This window comes from Pinus tabuliformis, chromosome Q, assembly GCF_031772625.1.
Source record: "Pinus tabuliformis cultivar Carrire ecotype Pingquan chromosome Q, CPIR1, whole genome shotgun sequence".
In the NCBI taxonomy this organism is placed as follows: Eukaryota; Viridiplantae; Streptophyta; class Pinopsida; order Pinales; family Pinaceae; genus Pinus; species Pinus tabuliformis.
The window spans coordinates 1,209,711,742-1,209,732,263 of record NC_142296.1 but is presented as its reverse complement, the minus strand read 5'-3'; the positions used below and the strand labels follow the sequence as shown (position 1 = coordinate 1,209,732,263).

Here is a 20,522-nt window from a genome sequence, read left to right as displayed (position 1 = left end):
ATAAAATCGTCTCTTCGAAAAAATCTTGATTTGGCGATAAAATCGTGATGTTCACAACACTAGGGTATACAAAATCATCCATGCAAACCTAGATTCTCACTCCTAACAAGTTATAAATCGACCTTCTAAAACATATAAAAATCTTGGGAACCCTGTAAAGCTTTCCTTAAGTAGAAAGCCTGGGAACTTGGGGACTGGCACTCTATCTATTTACAGATTTTGTGGTGGCATGGGATATTTACTCAAACAATGTAAGTGCTGGGTGAAATACTTGGTATAAATCCCAAAGATATGACAAAAATAGCATACATCATTGTTGACTTATATGATACTAATCAGAGGAAATGATTATCATGGCATGAGTTTGAAAACAACTTCAAGTTGGAATTGAAGTTGGAAATACTAATAAAATGTTATGGAGAAAGAGTGATCTTTGATCACAGATTCTCTGCAACACGAGGTGTCAAGCAACTTATTAACTAGTGGAGGGACTGGATTGGAACAGCTCAACTTTCATAACCATCACATTCATCAAAAAGCATTTATGCTTTCAGCCAGTACAGGAGAATAAGAGACAGATACAGTGATCAAGCTCTGAAAAGTACCCCGTTCCACTTCCATGTTGCAAAGGAGGTTTCAGAGGGGTGTGCAAGTCCACATAGGCCCAAAAGGAGGTCAGAGTTTCAAACCTGTAGGGGGCTAGAACTTAGAACTTAGGGCATGTAGACCTCTGTATACTAAGCAGTCAACTTCTGTGTGCAGGGGGTCCCTTGTCCCACAAACAAGGGCATCTCATATATCAATTTGGCATCTGGATAGGCTGTGACCTTAAGTTAGATGAATATTATTGCTGTTGCTATTATGCACGATGTGTTTTGCCACCATGGAAATACTTGCTAAACTTAGTTACTCTACTGCTGACTGTCATGGATGAGAAGATTAAAAGTATCATGGCATATAATTTGGGTGCTTCAAGGTCAACGCAATTTTGCAGAATGTCATGTTGTTCACTGTACACAATTCTAAAAATATATTTAGTTATGCTTCTACTCTATTATGAGATGCAGGACTTTGGTCAGACACCTTTCAAGAATAATAGCAATTACTTAGGATTCAAGATATAGGAATCAGATATTTGAGATCTAAAGTGGATGTATGCATTTATATAGTAACTTGTACCAATGCCAATGGGAGAGAAAAGAAGATATTCCGTTGATGGATGAAGATTGAAGATACGTCCATTTCCTTTATGAATGAAGTAACAACTGCATGTAGTTAAGTCCCAATCTCATGTAGTTTTACTTTTCCAAAAATTAGATACTTTGGTTCAGAAGCAAGACTGAAAAGCAAAATGCCATCTTTCTTGCTTCCTTACTCCTCATCCAAATTTAGGAACTTGGAAGAGGGTATTTTCCCTGGTAAATGCATACAACAAAGGACCAAAGAAGCAGACAAAGCACAAAACCAGTACCAGTCAGTGCAAGAGTGTGCGCGACCCCACAAGCAACACGAACAAAGTGAAGTTCACGTGTCCCTTTAATAATGCGAGGCTGAATAACATCAACAACACCAATAGCATCTTTGTGTCCCAGTTGACCAAGGTCCGCTGCACCCCATGACACTAGCGCTCCAACATCTGAAACATCAAACTTTATCAGATCAAGTTTATGATCAAAATACAACAAAAAACTGACAGAAAAAGGTTGTGCTCATCCTTTACCAACTCCTCCAAATACAACACTGATGGGAAAATTAAAATCAGATTTCTTAACCAGAACTTCTACATGGAACTTTGCATAAGATTGCTTAACCAACACTTCCTTGTGTAGAAAAAGTCTCCAAATTCTACCACCTATAGCATGGGTTTTGTTTGATTAATTTGCTATTGTTCAGGATTATCAAGAGCCTACGAAATGGGTATCAATGGGTGTTAATTTCAATTCAATATTTCACTTAAATATATGTTGTTTGAAAACAAAATAAACCCAAGATTCAGATCAGAAACCTTTGTTCAGGAAAGATTAAATATCTACAATGAACACCACACTTCAGAGAAAATGTAGAGCATTTTTCAAGTATATATAAATATATATAACTAACAGATGCAGTACCTGTGACAGCAATACTATGAGCTTGGCCACAAGCTACGTGTGAGATGCGATATGTGTCCAAAGCAGAAACCTGAACAAAAGATAACTGTGACTCTCTTAATCGAGCTCCCAGCTGACCGGAGTCATTATTACCTGTCATATAGAGCTCTCCTTCACCTAGTACACATAACATAAAATTCCAACAACTTTAATTGATGGGGGCACCCTATGAAAGTATGCACACATTCATCTTAAACAGCAATTCTTATGTTCGTTTGAACAAATAGAAACCGGACTACCTACAAAGATAAAAGTCAGCAAATGCAGACATAACCTGTAAGGAATGCAGTATGGAAGTCACTGGCCGCAGCATGGACAATGTCCTTGTCCAACAGTGAGCTTATAACTGTTGGATGATCACGGCCTATATCATCTCCCAAGCCCAGCTGCCCAAGATCTCCTCTGCCCCATGCAAGGACTAAAAACAACACATAGATTTATATGGTCAGTGGATCAAATGTTTATTTTAAGCATCAAATAAATCTTAGAAAATTCATTAGTTATATGTTAACTGAATTCAAAATATATCGCAACACACCCTAAAGCCACTATGACTTTTAAAATGCGTTATGAAAATTATTGCTTCTAACATTTATTATTCACAAAACCTCACTAAACCAGATGAGATAAGACAAGAAGAGATAACCTATTAATGTCCAACAATGACCAAAAAGACAGATCAATGGGACGAGAAAGGACAATCAGTCATACAAAGTTGTAGGAGATCTCTAGGCTACTCCCAAAGCATAATGATAAAACAAAACAATACAGAAATACATGAAACAAATAGCATATCAAAGAAAAGAAAGGGAAGAAGAAAAAGAGCAGAAGATCTGCCAAATGTAAGTAACATAAGAGGAGGTAGACAGTGAGGAGGAAGTACTTGTCACATCAACAATCATTGAGAACGACCCAAAGCACCATCTGATGATGTTTTAGAAGAGTATCCAGGGCTGAGATAAGGAGGTAGATGGAAGCAACAAGCATATTCTCTCCTAACATTTTGAGGTCATGAAAAGGATCTCATTCTATTGCTCTGACCTGGATTGTGTTGTCAGTCCAGTCTGCACAGTGCACTGAGGATGGGTATTCCTAACCACTATGGGAAAAACTCAACAGGCTACAGGGCAAGAGATCGTGCATAATCTCACTGGGCTAGTGCATGTTGTGCCAACTACCGGATGATCTAAATAGGTTCAAAAGATGTAATCAATTTGATGGGGCAGGTCCGTATGAAGCCTATAGGATCTATCCTCTGAAATTCATTGCCTACACTACACTATCCAAGTGGGAATTTGAGGTCATGAAATCAATGATGCCAACTTTACTCGAGGCGTACAACAAGACCAACCCTTAGCTACAGAAAGGGCTCAAAGTAGAAAGCCATCTTAGGACCAAGAGCTTGGTAAAAGGAGATCCAAGTAAATTGTGTGTACTGTCTGTAAATGTTGTGCCTGCTCACTCTGTTGATCTCTTCACAAAGGGGAAGAAAGTTGGCTAGGGACATCCAAATAATAATTGAAGTGGGGTAGACACTCAATAAATATACTAAATCCACTAAAGCAGTGAGGAACATTTACTAATGTTACAAACATCGGCATTGGGATAAAATCGGCAAGGGTCTGAAAAATGAAAACATCGTCAAAATCGTGAAAAATATCAGTGAAAATCAGAAAACATCTGCAAAATCAACATGCCACCAAAATATCAGTAAAAATTGGCAAACATTGGCTTGGCCAAAAAATTGCAATTTCGCAATTTTTTCGTGATAACATTGGGATGTTTGCAACACTGGCATTTACAGAACCAAACTTGTTCTCTTGAGGGGGTTGAGGAACTTCCCTCAAGTCCATGGCACACACATTTCTATAAGGTCTCGCGGTTTGAAGACCCAATTGATTCATGACCTTTAAAGATGTGATATTGGTTGATGCCCCTTACTCTAGCATGTAATTATGAAGCAACAAGTCATTAATCATGGAAGTGATATAAAATGTGAATGGTTTCTTTCCTTCTTTCCATAATTCATGCCTTTGAATACTACGGGACGATTTTCACTTGTTTCATCAAAGCCAAAAAACTTTCTCAACTTTTCTTTCTATATTGGAATCTTCAGCAATTTAGTTAAGGGCAGAAGTATTTGACCTTTGACAACTCACTAGCAAATCCAAATTCAATACATTAGCACTTTACATAACTTTATGAGATCATTCAAGTTGCAGACTTGGCAGCTTTTGGACAGCCTTGTAAGTTGAGTAAGGATCCCTCTTCGTGGCATGGCTTGGAGCAGTTACTTTTCCTTTTTCACCCTCCTTGGAGCCAAACTTCCCCAAGATTTTCTTATTAATTGTCAAGCACAAATTTTCCATGCAAGATCCATGTTCGTGTGGAGGTGGTCTTTCACCCAACAATGCTTGCACCCTTAAGCACTTATACTTTTTCTTTTTATTTCAATCAACCTTTCCTTAGAAACAAAATAACATCCACCCTCTAAAGTGAAGACATTATCAAGAAATTTTAGATCATACGAAGCATCAACATTTTTAGACAAACCTTCTTCTATAGTTTTCCCTATTGGACAAGCCCATTATCTACATTGTGAGCACATTTCTATGGCATGGGAATGTCAGCAATTCCTATACCTAAAGTCTTCTCCTTCCCCCACAATATTGTTGGAACTTGGGATTCATAGGATGGGGAGGGTCTTGATTCTTCCATTCTTTTGTTCCTATTGAAACCAATGTTTCTCCTTGGTTTAAATTGACTTTGTTGCGATATATACCCAAACAAGATGATTTTAAAACCCTACAATGGACTTGTGGAGTTTCTTCACACTTTCTATAAATTTTGGGGCTGCATTAGGGGTTAGATTATTGTAATTCATTGTCCCCAGCTATGTTTCAGCCCTAGAAGATGACGTCCTAGATGAACTAAACAAATCAACCTTTGCTGAGGCTAAGAAATTCTTCTCTATCTTCATTGCCATGTATTGAGCTTCCTCCATATCCTCTGGATTTTAATCTGTTAATAAGAAACCAAAATGTCCATCAAATGCATATATGTAATGGATTAAGGATGGTCACAGCTGGGGTCTTGATATCTTTGTGAAGCTTCTGAACAATCTTTCCAAACCTTGTACATTGAACTTTTCAACTATCTCATTCTTCTTTCTTTTGACCTCATTCAAAACGGCCAATAAGAATATATTATCCTTCTTCTCTTCCCATTGCTCAAGGAAAGCTTCTTGGCATTCATTCTATGTGCTAATGTTCTCATAGGCATCCTCTTTTAATCGCGATACAAACAACCTAAAAACCACATCAAGATATTAAGAATTTTAGCAAACACCTTCAAATGAGCTTATGTTGTGATTGCATTATTTCCCTAAAACATGGAAAGCCTTTTCATGGCCTTATCTAGTAGATTATGAGAAGCCCCAATAGTAGCGATAATGTTAGGATATTCCGACACATAAGAAATAGTTAGGTATAACTTGGTCTAGTGTAGAGTTAGGTAAAGTGTGTTTCTTTACTATATTCTTTTGTAACTTACAATCCGATGGTCACGATATGTTCTAGACATGAAGTGATCCGACGGTTCATTCTCTCCTCGATATTACCAACACTTGATCCGTGGCTTAACAACCGATTGGTCCATGATCCCTATTTAAAGAGCATGGAGGGTCATTTGTAGGATGACCGTTCATGAGAGAAGCTTATGTAAATTTTCTTTCTTTTACATTAATAAATTGCCTGAAGTGGCTGCATTGGCTCATGTTGTGGACTGTTTCACTCTTTGAGGGTTTTAACCACGTCAATAACACTGGTGTACTGATCTATGATCTGTTTGTGAGCAGTGTCCTTTGGTGTTCTATCTGAGGAACTTACCTTGTAAATTCCTACATGGTACCAAAGCTATTTGAGGGCCGCATCCGTTGGTGATCCAAATCCGAAGCCAATACAACTACATTCGACTGTCGTTTCCTAGATCTATTGTTTCTGACCGCTTTCAGGCCGAAAGGACTGCTCTATTGTGTTAGGAGCATCTATTCCAGTGCGGAACCCCTTTCGTTTCACGCGAAAAGGTTTCTGGTAGCCCTAGCTATGACATTTTTAAGATCTGGAGGGAAAAAGGGCTTTTTCAAGCAAGCACACAACCCAAAGCTTCAATGACTAATAAAAAAAAAATTAACAAAAAAAAATCCACTTCCTCTTTTTCAAAAATTACTAACCTTTTAAACTAGCTTACTTGGTCCAAAGTTACTTTATGAGAATAGAAGTCTTGAGTTCAAGTCTTTCTTTTTGTTGAGTTACTTTTTCAAAAAGCACATGTAACTTATGTTTTAAAGTTACTTATGTAAAATTGTTCTCACCCATTATAAAAAGTGAGTCACTTCTAATTCTAAAGTCTCTTTATCTTTTATTTAAGTTACAATTTAGTGGGTAGCTCATGAATTACCATTGTAAAATTGACTTCACTTATTTACAAAAATGGGTCACATAAAATATTTTTTTTTAAGTGAGCTAATTAGATTAAGTTTGGAAAGGGGGGGGATTTTTTTTAAATATAACATTATCATTCACTTCCGCACATTCACACACTTCGTCGGCATCTTCAACAAATTTTCTTCAAAAAGCCATAACTTCTTCATCCGGAAGCCGTTTTCAAAGCCATTTTTTTTAATCGGCCTAATTTTTTGAGATATTTCCATTGGAACACTTAGTTTCAACATCTACAGCTTCAGTGTCTGTTAAAATGAAAAGTCCATGCCAAGTTATTCTTTTCAGCACCAACTACTTTCAATGGGTGTCCTACATCGAGGATTTACTTAGAAGTAAAGGTCTTTATAGAATAGCCTCAAGCCAAGAGTCTAAACCTAAAGATAAAGATAAGCAAGCCAAATGGGAAAATAAGCAAGATCAAGCACGTGGGTTGATAGAGATGTCTATTTCTCCAAACCTTAGATTCCATATCGCAAAACTTGATGCCCCTGATGAAGCAATAAAAAGCTCAATAAAGTTTTTGGAATTAAAAATGAAATTAGAGTCCATCAACTTGAAAATGAGTTGCTTACGTTGGACCCCAATAATTTTTCTTCCATTGAAGATTTTTTGTCCAAGTTCAAGACCCTTAGACTTCTCTTGGAAGGTGGTTAGGTTAAGAAAGAAGATGGTAGCCTTATTTACTCCATTCTTACTAAGTTGGAACCAGCCTACTTTGTGTTTGTTTCCACCTTCCGTTCTACTAGAGAAGTCTTTATTTCTCAAGGACAAGACTACAAGTCCCCCTCTTTTGATGCCTTTTCTGATCCTTATATAAGAGAACAAAAAAAACTCTTACATCTTGGTCTTCTTAATCTTGGAAACTCTTCCAAGAAAGCCTTAGCCACCCAGCAGCAACCAAGTTCAAAGAATCCTAAGTAGCAGCATCCTAAAAAGAATGGTCCTAAACCAACCATGGGTCCTAAGCACTTTCAGACTCAAAATCAAAAATCAATTCAACAAAATAATAAGGCAAATAAAAACAAAGGGAAGAACACTGATAGACATTGCAACTTTTGTAATCGAGATGGTCACTTAGAATCCAAATGCTTTAAGAAGATGGAAGCCTTGGAAGCAGCAATGAAGAAGCATAACATCCATTTGGAGCACTCTTCAACTTCAACTTCATCTTTAGGAATAACACTTTCTGCATGTGGTTGTCAAGCATCTCGGTCTAGTTATGCACTAAATGTATCTTCTTCTTCTCATTCTCATGAGTGGCTCATTGATTTTGGAGCTTCTTATCACATGGCCAAAAACAAAGCCATGTTTTCTTCTTTAAATGATTGTAACACCAAAAATATATATGTTGGTGATGATAGATCTCTTAGTGTTGTAGGGATTGGAACTATTCATCTAGACAATGGTCAATTTAATGATGTATTATGTGTTCCAACCTTATCCTGCAACCTTCTATCTGTATATCAGATAACTCATTTAGGTGAAGGTAAAATCGTTGAATTTTCACCTCATGATGTTGTAATTAAGGACCTACGAGATCCTACACATATTTTAGCTACTAGCATTCCTGATGATTCTACAAGGTTGTATAAGTTTAACAACTTTGGGTCATCAACTCTTCCCTCGGTATTTGTTGCTCATAATGATGAAGTGAGCAAACTTTGGCATGAGCGATTTGGTCACTTAAACTATCGCTCCCTTCAAAATCTATGTAAAGAAAATATGGTGACAGGTCTTCCTATGGTATCTTGCAGAGATGGTGTTTGTTCCAAATGTGTAATCGGAAAACATCATCGAGATAGTTTTGAAAAACGTGCCTCTTGGCATGCCTAAGCCCCTTTACAGCTTATGCATAGTGATTTATGTGGTCCACTTCCAGCTGTTTCATTCTCTGGCTACAAGTATTTCTTAACTTTCATTGATGATTTCTCCAAACGCACTTGGGTATACTTCTTAAAACTCAAGAGTGAAGTCTTTAACATGTTCTTGGCCTTTAAGGCCTTTGTTGAGAAACAATTTGGACATCAACTTCTTAAGCTAAGATCTGATAATGGCGAAGAATATGTTAACAACAAATTCATCAACGTTTGCACTGAGCATGGAATTCAAATGCAACATATTGTTCCATATACTCCACAACAAAATGGTGTAGTTAAAAGGAAGAATTGCACCTTAAAGGAAATGGCTAATTGTATGCTTCAATCTAAAGGACTTGGTCTTAATTTTTGGGTAGAAGCAATTAACTGTGCAAATTACATAGTAAATCGAACTCCTACTAAGGCTTTAAAGAATATCACTCCAAAAGAAGCATGGAGCTCAATTAAACCAGATGTAAATCACTTTCGTGTTTTTGGAAGTGAAGCATGGGCCCATATTCTAGATGAGAAACATAAAGCCTTAGAACCTAAGAGTGAAAAATGTATTTTTGTTCGATATTCTGAAGATGTCAAAGGATATAGACTTCTTTCACCTAAGTCCAAAAATGTTATCATTAGAAGAGATGTAAAGTTTGCTGAAAATATATCGACCTACGAGCCTAGTTCGGCAGATGTGCCACCTCTCTCTATCCCTTCTACTTCTGAAACTATTTCTTCTTCAGATGATGACAGCAACGATGACAATCCTCCCCCACCTTCTCAAGATCCTCCTTCAGCTCCTCAGCTTCCAAAATGGGTCCGTGCTACTCGGGATGCAGCAGGTGCTCTTGCAGGTGATCCTACAGAGCAACGACATACACGTTCTCAGTTCGATAGAGCCTCTTATTTACTGGCTCAAGCGTTAGCGAATTATGATCCTGACACCTTTGCAAAAGCTTCAAGCCATCCAGATTGGGACGTAGCTATGAATGAAGAATATCGTTCATTATTGGCAAATGATATATGGGATCTTGTTCCTCTTCCAAAGGGACAAAAACTTGTTAGATGCAAATGGGTTTACAGAACCAAGTTTGGACTAGATGGAAAAGTTGATAAACATAAAGCTCGTCTTGTTTCTAAGGGTTTTTCACAAGTTGAAGGCATTGACTATACTGAAACCTTCTCCCATGTTGCCAAAATGAACTTTATCCGCCTTGTTCTTCCCTTGCTGCCTCTTTCAATTCGGAAGTCCATTAGATGGATGTTAAATCTACCTCCTTGCATGGGGACTTGCATGAAGAAATCTACATGGAACAACCTCTTGGCTTTATACAAACAGACTCCAGCCTTGTATGTTAGCTTAATAAATTCCTTTATGGCCTCAAGCATGCCCCTCGGGCTTGGTATGCCAAAATGGATAGCTTTCTTTTAGATATTGGCTTTTCTAGGTGTCATTATGATAATACTGTCTACACCAAGAAAGTGGGTAAGTCTCTTATCTTTCTTGTTCTTTATGTTGATGATCTTATCCTACTCGTAGTGATTCCAACCTTATAAACCATGTGAATTCCAACCATAAAAAGAAGTTTGAAATGACAGACTTAGGACACTTGAATTATTTTCTTGGTCTTCAAGTCTTGCAATCCAAGGAAGGTATTTCCCTTTCCCAGTCCAAGTATGCCTGTGATCTTCTACGCCACTTTCACATGGAAGACTGTAAGCCAACCCCTTCTCCCTTTCAGTCTAGAGCCAAACTTTCAGTCACTTGTACTTCCCCTGAAGTTGATGCTACCTTATATTGTCAGCTTGTAGGAAAACTTTTGTATCTGACCCATACTCGTCCTGACCTTTCCTTTGTTGTTGGCCTTATTGCTCGGTTTATGCAAAACCCACATGAAAGTCATTGGAAAGCAGCTAAAAGAATACTTCGTTATGTTCGAGGTACAATTCAGTTTGGGATTCATTACAGTGCAGAAGCATCTCCTCTATTGGTTGGTTTCACTGATTCTGATTCAGCTGGTGACCCTGATGATCGGAAGTCTACTGCAGGTTGTCTTCACTCTTGGTTTTGGACCTATTACATGGGCTTGCAAGAAACAAAGTGCAATTTCTCTTTTTTCAGCAGAAGCAGAGTATCGTGGCGCCGTAGAAGCTAGTAAGGAAGCCATGTGGCTTCGTCAGATCCTGTCAGAGTTTGGCTTTCAGCAACAGCATCCGACTACACTTTGGTGTGATAATCAAGCGACATTCAACTATGCAAAGATCCTGTCCAACATCAGCGCAGCAAACACATTGAACTACACATGCACTTCATCAGAAAGCTCATTCATGACCATGTTCTTGAAGTGCAATATTGTTCAACCGACGATCAAGTTGCAAACATCTTACAAAGGCTCTCATATAGGTGAAGTTTACTAAACTTCGATTTATGGTTGGAGTTCAGGAAGTTCTCACTAGGGGGTAGGCTCTAATGCCTCCTTCCTTCTCCTATTGTGTCATATTTGTACATCCTTCAATCCTATCCCAAGTTGTTCTTAAGGGGGGATGTTAGGATATTCCGACACATAGGAAATAGTTAAGTATAACTTGGTCTAGTATAGAGTTAGGTAAAGTGTGTTTCTTTACTATGTACTTTTGTAACTTGCAATCTGACGGTCACGGACTCACGATATGTTCTAGACATGAAGTGATCTAACGGTTCATTCTCTCCTTTGTATTATCGACACTTGATCTGTGGCTTAATACCTGATTGGTCCATGATCTCTATTTAAAGAGCATGGACGATCATTTGTAGGGTGACCGTTCATGAGAGAAGCTTATGTAAATTTTCTTTCTTTTACATTAATAAATTGCCTAAAGTGGCCACGTTGGCTCAAGCCGTGGACTGTTTCCCTCTTTAAGGGTTTTAACCACGTCAAGAATACTGGGGTACTAATCTGTGATCTGTTTGTGAGCGGTGTCCTTTGGTGTTCTATCTGAGGAACTTACCCTATAAATTCCTACATGTAATATATAATGGCTTATAAAGATCAGTCAACCAAGGCATAGCCATGGTTCTTGGTCTAATAATTTGTGAAAATTTTGATGACCAAAATCCTATTGCAACAACTGATATTATTTCTCCTAATTGTTAATTAATTAACAATTTATCTGCTACAGAAAATATCGAAATAAATACACTGCAACCTTCACAAATAAAACTGTGGAAAAATAATGCGCTGGAAACTGAGAAATGCTAGCACACATATAAAAAATAACACAATTATTTTTGGACAAAAGTCCCTGGAAAAACCCAACTTGGTAAAATTGGTGTAGCAGCTAAGGGTTTTGGGTACAACTGAATGTCGAAATCTGGTAATCTTATAGAGAAAAACACTATCAAAAATCTAGTGAGGAATTTTCCTCACCCACGGGCAATCTCCCGTCACGACTTGCCTTTAGAAATTCGGCCCTTTGACCCTCTGCGCAGCCTGCTTGCCGTCTAGCCTCAGACTGGTCTCTGAAGAAATCGTTCTGCCTTCTGCTGACTGGAAAGATGCTTCTCCGGCACTTTGGGACTCCTTCCTAACCTCTGGAACTGAAGATGTCTCTCCCTCTCAACAAATCGATCTTGCCTCTAGAGGCTGTTGCGCTGCCCCTGCGTCAGCCTCTCTGCAAATGCACTCGCTAGATCTGGAATGCCTCCTCCAGCCTCACTGTCTCTGCCCCTCTCTCACTGCTTCGATCTCTATCTCTCTCTCCAACAACTGATTGCTACTACTCTGGAAATCAATCTACCAAGAAATCAAACTGTTGAAGTGTCTCTCCATCACCACATCGACCTCCTCTTATAATCCTCTGTTGGAGCACCAACGGCCAAGATTAAAACATAATCGATGGCTAGGATCATCTCTGGATCGATCCGTGTGAGTTTCTAGATGATTCTCGCCTTGACTTAATTAATATTGATTAATTAACCATATTCCCTAAGTTTAGACTTGCGAAATAATAAAATATATCACGAATGAAATAATAAAATATATATCTCCAAGAATAGCAAGAAGTATCTCCAAGAGTGTGTCGTCCAAGGATATGCTCAAAAATAGAAAATATGACCTAGTAAATGCATGCAAAAGCCACAAGTATGGCCCTCCAAGTATACCACACACCCCTCCACAAAACTCCTCCATAATCACCTCCAATAAAACAATATATACACCAAGTCAATGGGGTGAGTGTGCTCTCCAATGAAAGTCAAATGATGACTAGTGCAGTTGAAATATCCATGCAATAAGGATGAGAAATCACTTAGGAGAGGTGTGTCCTAGGAAAGTGTGCCATGTAGCTACCTCAACCACCCAAAAATAATAAAATATTCTCCACTAAATTGCACCCTAGGAAAATGTGCCAAGAGTGGCTAGACCTCAATAATAAAATATTACTCCATATGCCATGTCTAACCAACCCATGAGAGTACCTTAGAGAAGTGTGCCAACCTCTCCAAGAAACAGTGAAATAATGCATGCCTTAATAGTTATGCCCTAAAAGGGGGGTGCGCCAGTAGAAAGCCTCAACCAACTCCACCTAACTCCTTTAAGCGTGAAAAGGAAGTCAATGAAGTAGGGTGCCCTAGCTATTAACCTTAATCTAGATAAATTAGATTAATTTAACCATTGAACAATTAAACCAACCTCAACATGTGTGCACAAAGGTTAATGTTGAAATAAAACCATAGTCCCCCTCCAAATAGTCACCAACTAATTAAATCACCATGAACATGTGCCAATGAAGGGTGCACTCTAATAAAGTGTTGTACCATGTAAATAAAAGATGTTCTCCCTAGCAAAACCCCACCATGATAACAACAAAACATAAAGCCCAACTTAAGGTGCACCACCACCAAGGGATTATTACACCAAAATTCATCATCTAACCAGAGGAGAAAGGTTAGATTACCCATAAAATCATGTGCAATACATGCCCCGCCCCACACCTTTCTGATTCCAACTTAGGAAAAAGTACATCAATGAGGGTTCTAAGATCAACGAACACATTTCCATCTATTTGATGTCTAGTAAATGTTACATCATTAATTACATCACCTAGGAATATCCCACAAGGGCAACATGAATCATTCCACCATAGCAACATCATTGGAGAAGGGGACAATAGGAATGATAACCCATCCAATCGTCAAATGTGTTCCCCATCACATATCCAACACATGAGGGCCATGTAGAACACCCCCTCCTAGTGACACCAACATCAACACACCAAGTCACTACGAAACATCATTAAACATCTACCTCCTAAACACCATCATCTAACCCCTTGCGTCGAGGGGGGCAAGGGATTAGACAATCATCCACAGCCAAGATAAGCATATATACCAAAAAACACCATAATGAAATACCTAAAAGGTGATAAAAAAGGCAAGCATGTGTGACAAGACAATCAAGCAATGGGCACAATCACCTAATCAAGGAGAAGTGAGACTCCCCCAAGCCAAAGACCTCTAAGGAACTAGCAACAAATCTCGAACAATGCAATGGAAATCACAAAGAGGACCCTCATAGAATATGAGGTGTAACAACAAGCTCTTATCTCCAAGGTTGATGCATATCCTACTACTTACACTCAAGCAAAAGACGCTCCAAAATGAAACGTTATGGATACGAAATATGGTGCCCAATGAAAAATCACACTTGGAACCTAGTTTTCTAACCAAAGGGAAAGAATTTAGTTTGTCGCAAAATGGGTTTATAAAACCAAGTGTGATGTAATTGAAAAACTTGAGAAGCATAAAGCTTGTCATGTTGCTTAAAGTTTCTCTAGGAAAAACACCATTAACTATTTAAAGGCATTTCCTCCAATTAGTCATATGTACTCAATTTGGATGATTCTCTGTATAGTTGCTTCATTGAATTGGGAAGCTCATCAAATGGATATCAAGAGTGCTTTTCTCCATGAAGACCTCCAAGGAAAGCTTTACATGCAATGAACACCAAGGTTTGTACAAAATGGCCCTATTACCTTGGTTTGTATCACAAGAAATATCTATATGTTGTTAAGCAAGCACCTCATGCTTGGTATGATAAGATTCACAATTTCTTTCGCAATTGTGGCTTTTCACTTTTTGAAAGGTTGAGCATGATCTCTATATTTGTCATCAAGATGGCAAAACCCTCATCATTTTGCTATATGTGGATGATCTCTTTAACTAGTCATTCTACATCCATGATCAATGACATGAGGCAATAACTTAATAACTCTTTTGAGAGGTTTTCTCCATTATTTTATGAGACTTCAAACTTTTTTACCATTGTTGATAAAAAAAACAAGAAGAATAAAAATAAAAATAAACCTTGACAGAATATTAAATTTTTTGGTTTCTCATAACTTTTTTGGGATTCCCCTTTCTCAACCTCTATACACGCTATATCTCTCACAGTGCTTTAGGATGGAAGACTACAAGCTAATGCCCACTCTATTAGCTCAAGGATGAATTTTTCGGCCAAGGGCCCTTCAATAATATTTGACGCATCACTTTATCAATCTCTAGTTGATAGTCTACTTTATCTTACATGTTCCCAACCAAGTATCTCCTTTGCGATTGGTATGTGTTCTCACTAAATACAATAGCCTCCTAAGAGTCATTGGAAAGTTGTTAAGTAAATCTTGCACTATCTCAAGGGTGCCCCTAACATTGGCATTCTCTACTCAATTGGTGCTAACATTCATCCCCTTGGTTTTCCTATTATCAACTAGGCAAGTGATCTTGACAAGCAGCACTTTACTTCAAGATACTAGTGCTCTCTTGGTTCTAGACAATTTTGTTGATGTTCCAAGAGACAACAAAACGTGGGTCTCCCCCTTCATTGAAGCCAAAATGTAACCGACACATGATCAACTAGGTCTTACTCAATGCCCTCCTTCCACCTTATTTTGTGTTAAAATTGGGCCATCTTGGGGGTGAATTTCTCCAAAAGAAATCTAATTACCCCAAAGAGAAGCCCAGTTTCCCCCTAGAGTAATCATCTTGCCCCGAAAGAGAATTCAAATTGGTCAAAGGGAAATTATCATTATTAATGTATTCAAATCAGCTTGGCTCTCCTCTCTCTATTATTTAATGTGGCACAAATTTACTTGGGCAAGCAATCATATCGACTTCAATAGCAAGGACCTTATGAGCAAATTTAAAGTATCCTCCTCAAGTCGTCCTCTCCAATGAAGGGTCTCGTTGGCTTTTAGACACCTTGACTCCTCTATTGAATTGTATAACAAAAATTCCTTATGGATCATTTGGGATATAGAACTTACATCACATCAAGTGCATTCATTCAACAGAGGACTACCTAAGGAGTTGCGGATCTATAGAACACGAGCTAGAGAGAACAATAAGGAAGAATTTTGTTCCTTGTTTCTATGTTCTGATACAAGTCGAAGATTAGGAGCTGCTTTGGATGAGGTTTTGGGCATGTAAATGATGTTATAGCTCTGTGACAGACCAAAGTATAATTATGGGCATAAGGCAAGCTAAAACCATCCTTTTTGTGCACAAGTTAGACGATAAGGCTAGTATATGGCACTAGAATGAGGGCAGTGTTCCTCTAGTGTATGCGCAGGTAGTTTGAGAGCCTGAAAGAGAGAAAAACATAGGATTTTGGTGGTTAGACATGGCTGAGTTAGGACATCTTTGAAGCAACCTAAGAAGCCCTAAAAGAGGCTCGAGAATTTCAATAAGTTAAGTGCACAGGACTGTGTGGAAAGTCTTGAAAGGGTTGTGATTGGGTATGATTGTTGAGGTGGTTGCCTAGTAGATGACTATCCTACATGGAGGTTTGGACAAAAAGTATGTAATATCCCCAATTTTATGAGCATGGGAATTTTGCCTAATTTTGGTCATATTAAGTAGAGGGGCAAATATTACTTTGGAGAAAAGTGGCAAGTATTATTTTATTGGAGATTGGCGGAAAGTTATTATTTTATTAAAATGGAGGCAAAATTCACTTAGTGGAAAATGGCCCCCACCAATAAAATAATAATTAAAAAAGGAGTCTAGAAGCATGGGAGAAATGATAAAAGCAGGATCGACTCATTTGCTAATCATCTTTTGACTATTACATTTCACATTTCATCTTCTCTTGGGGTTGTTCAGCACAAGAAGAAAAGTGTTGTTTAGCGCCAAGAATTCCAAGCAGATTTACACCCTCATTTCGGAGAACTTCGAGTGTCTCCCTAGTGAGGTAATTTGGGAGTGTAATTCAAGGGTTTCCTTGAGCTTCATTGCAGGAGTTTTCCCAACTGTGCATTTCCCGAGCACGGAAGGAGTTTGTGGCACATCACTTGGAGCAGTTGCAGTTGGTTGGAGACTCCAGGGTTTTGCTGAGATATTCTTCATAGTTAAGGTCGGAGATTTGGAGCATTTTGCAGGGCAGCGAGTGAGCTCGGGAATTTGGGACAAATTTCCCCTCATTTTGATAGTGCGCAGAGCTCACTAGCTCAAGTCTGCATAGGAGAAAGAGGTGGCTTCTTTCCGTGGAAATTTGAGTTGGAGAAATTAGGCAATTTCCAGAGGGGATCTTTGCAAGATTTTGGGAGGCTTTCAGTGTCATATTTTGGCATCCTACAGCAATTCCACTATGTGGGGCAATTTCTGACCAAATTGGGTGATTCACATTTGTTGGGGGTCATCGGGGGTCAGTGGATGCAGCCCAAACCCTTTCTGGGTTTTTATGGGTTTGGTGAGAGCCTAAAATTAATTTTACAGAGTTTTCTAAACACTTCTGAGGGCAGAATTCCTAGTTACATTCAACAGTCAGCAACAAAAATTGTTGGAGGGCGCAATTTATACCAAGACCATTTCCATCACTTGGGTTCATGAGATATTTCTGGGTTTTGTTGGAGCTGGTGTGGAGAGCCTACCTTTAATTTTGCAGAATTTTTGGAGTCGATTTGAGGGCCAAAATCTCAGTTCACCTACAGCAGGAGTGGCAATAATTTACTGGGTCAACACAGAGGTTTTTGGTGGAGTCATTCCAGTACTTGGGCATCACAATTTCAACCTGGGTTTTGCCTAGCTTGCTGTAGCAAGCCCAGGTTCCTATTTCCATACTCATTGTACTCCATTCTTCTCAAAATAAATAAAATGGCTCAGAGTTTTGGTGCATTTCCTCTTGTGTTTTGATTTCTTGTGTATGTGTTGAATTTCCTAGTTGTTGTTATAGTGCATGTTTTTGTTATTCACTTAATATTTTTGTTAGGAATATTAGAGTGGTATCAGAGCCATGATTTTGGCCAGTTGTGGGGTAGCCATCTAGATCATGGAAGATTTGGGCGTGTATGCACAGTGATGAGTTAAACCATAGCCAATCCTGTTAAGTTATGGTATGTTCTATGCTTATAACAGTTTACTTCTTTTTCTTATTATATTCCACCGATTAGCAATCACATGTACATAAAGTAAAGTGCAGATAGAACATTAAACGATCGACAAAAAACAAGCCAAGACAAGAGACGCAAGATGTGGCGGCTAGCCAGGGACAAACCCCACAATGTGTGGGGAAACCCTTTGATCAAATCTTCTTTTATCTTCAATAATTCAGCAGAGAGAAATAGTACAATAAATCTTATTCATATCAGCAGTAGCAAACCCTAGATCAGTAGCATCAGCATTAGCGGCTTCATTATCAAACTAGGGCAGACGATATCTCACAAACCGATCGTCGGATTGACTTCATTCCACCACCAAAAGTTTCGGCTTCCAGAGGAGGTTCAGATGAACCTACAGCGCAGTTCAGATGAGAAGATCTTCTAGGCCACGCAAGTCAATCTTTACTTCTACAGTTGCAGCTTCAGTTTCAGCAGTTTCCGGCTTCAAACTAGGACAGTCGATATCTTGCAAACCGTTCGTCGGATTGACTTCATTCCACCACCAAAAGTTGCGGCTTTCAAAGGAAGTTCAGATGAACCTACAATGCAGTTCCAAAGAGGAGATCTTCTAGGCCACGCAAGTCAATCTTTATTTCTGCAGTTGCAGCGTCAAATTCAACAGCTTCCGGCTTCACATGTGTGAGAGAGAGAGACCCATTTCAGCGCAGTAGAGAAGAGACTCATATCTGCGCAGTAGAGAGAGAGAGAGATGTGATGAGATGAGTGAGTCTAAATGAGGAAAAGTCCTCTTATATTTATACACAACTTTGGTGGGTGAATAGATGCGACTGTTGGGTTTCTGAGCCTACATGAGTTGTAGGTCGGCTTGATAATAATTCCATAATCAAAATAAATTCATATCTCCATGAATACTTATCGGAATTGGATGATCTTTATATCAATCCTACACCTCTCGACGAGAAGAATCTAATAAAAATATTATTAGCCATGAATAAGATGACCCACATGAAGTTTTGCCCCGGTTGCCAATTTTAACACTCCCTCTCAACCATGGAGAACTTCATCTGCAATCTGTCTATCGATCGTTACTATTCATCCATCAAATGCACTGCCTTGTACAGCCTGACCCTTGCCCTGCTCTACTCTATTTTGTCTGTTCTGCTTTGTCTTGTTCTGCCCTACACTGATCTGTACTGTTTTGTTATGTTCTGCTCTGCTCTTGCATTGTTCTGTTCTACTCTGCTTTTGTCCAAATTATGAAGAAGAAGAAATGATCGAGGATGTATCATACTGACTCAAAGTCAGTCTCAGAGTATGTACCACTGGTCCCAGACCAGTCTCAACCAACCCAAAGTCAGCGTCATAGTGAGTACAACTCCAATGGTCCCAGACCAATATCATCCTCCACTGACTCAAAGTCAGTCTCAAAGTATGTACCACTAATCCCAAACCAGTCTCAACCGACCCGAAGTCAGCGTCATAGTATGGTACAACTCCTACCACTGGTCCCAGACCAGTATCATTGATCCCAGATCAATGGAGGTCATCCTAGCATAGGGAGTATGGTAGTTACAATGATGCGTCCATCGGTACTACTATGGTCCCTAACTTCATTTCCCTGCTCATTGATCAGATGAGAGGTACTTCCCATGAGTCCCAGACTGCATGGGTAGGATGCCTCGACAGGAGAACTAATCAATCCTGTCCTCACAGGAGAACACATCAATCCTGCTACAATTGCCATGGAGAACACATCAATTCAGGCCTCACAGGAGAACACATCAATCCTGCTACAATTGCCATGGAGAACACATCAATCCAGGCTGCCATGGAGAACACATCAATCCAGGCCTCACAGGAGAACTAATCATCCTGCTACACAGGAGAGCGAATCATCTTGTTCCACAAGAGAGTGAATCATCTTGTCCCACAAGAGAGCGAATCATCTTGTTCCAGTGTGCACCACCAGGGGAGGGTGAGTCACCCTGTGGTCGTATGTTGCTCCAGTAATAACCGCAAGCCCTCAGAGCTCCCAGAGCTCAATGTATGCAACATGCAGGACCCTTGTACAAGGGTTTCTTACCAACTCCAAGTCGTTTGGGAAAATCACAGATTAGATCTTTCCTCGGGGCTTTGACAAGGTGTATCAACCTGTACATCATCTTAATGCGATGGAGCCTCCTTGCTCATCAACTTACCATATCCAAGATGATGTCTATCTGCTGGAGCAATCGACGAATACGGGATTCCTCAATAATCGAATCCCACCTCTGGTTGTTATAGAGAATCACAGTGGTATCCAATGTAAATCCAAACAGCTCACTGAAGAGATTTCGCAACCAGACTACCTCACACGAGGTTATGCTAGCAACAATATATCCTGCTTCAGCGGTGCTCAAAGCCACCGACTTCTGCTTCCTGCTCATCCAGGATATCGAAGCAGATCCCAAGGTCAAACAGCACCCGGAAGTGCTCTTACGGTCCACCACACTGCCTGCCCAATCAACATCAGTATATCCAAGTAGTCTCACATCTCCGGCAGTGTATCTTAATCCATGAGAGATTGTGTCCTGAAGACATCTCAGAAGATTCCTGGCATCAATCCAGTGAGGCTCAACCAAATATGAGCTCACAATGCTAAC

General features: G+C 39.3%; 1 protein-coding gene across 3 annotated transcripts in view; it reads right to left on the bottom strand.

Moving 5' to 3' along the window:
• Positions 1-20,522, bottom strand: part of LOC149224132 (uncharacterized) — a 370,062-nt gene that overhangs the window by 326,714 nt on the left and 22,826 nt on the right. For all 3 annotated transcript variants that reach the window (XR_016249501.1, XR_016249502.1, XM_089386010.1), the window contains exons 2-4: positions 2,425-2,568; positions 2,112-2,267; positions 1,472-1,636 (exon numbers count right to left, since the gene is read on the bottom strand). Coding sequence is in view for 1 of the 3 variants with exons in the window: in XM_089386010.1 (XP_089242136.1) it covers positions 1,472-1,636; positions 2,112-2,267; positions 2,425-2,568 (465 nt within the window). In the remaining 2 variants the exon portion in view is untranslated. The remainder of the gene's footprint in view (positions 1-1,471; positions 1,637-2,111; positions 2,268-2,424; positions 2,569-20,522) is intronic.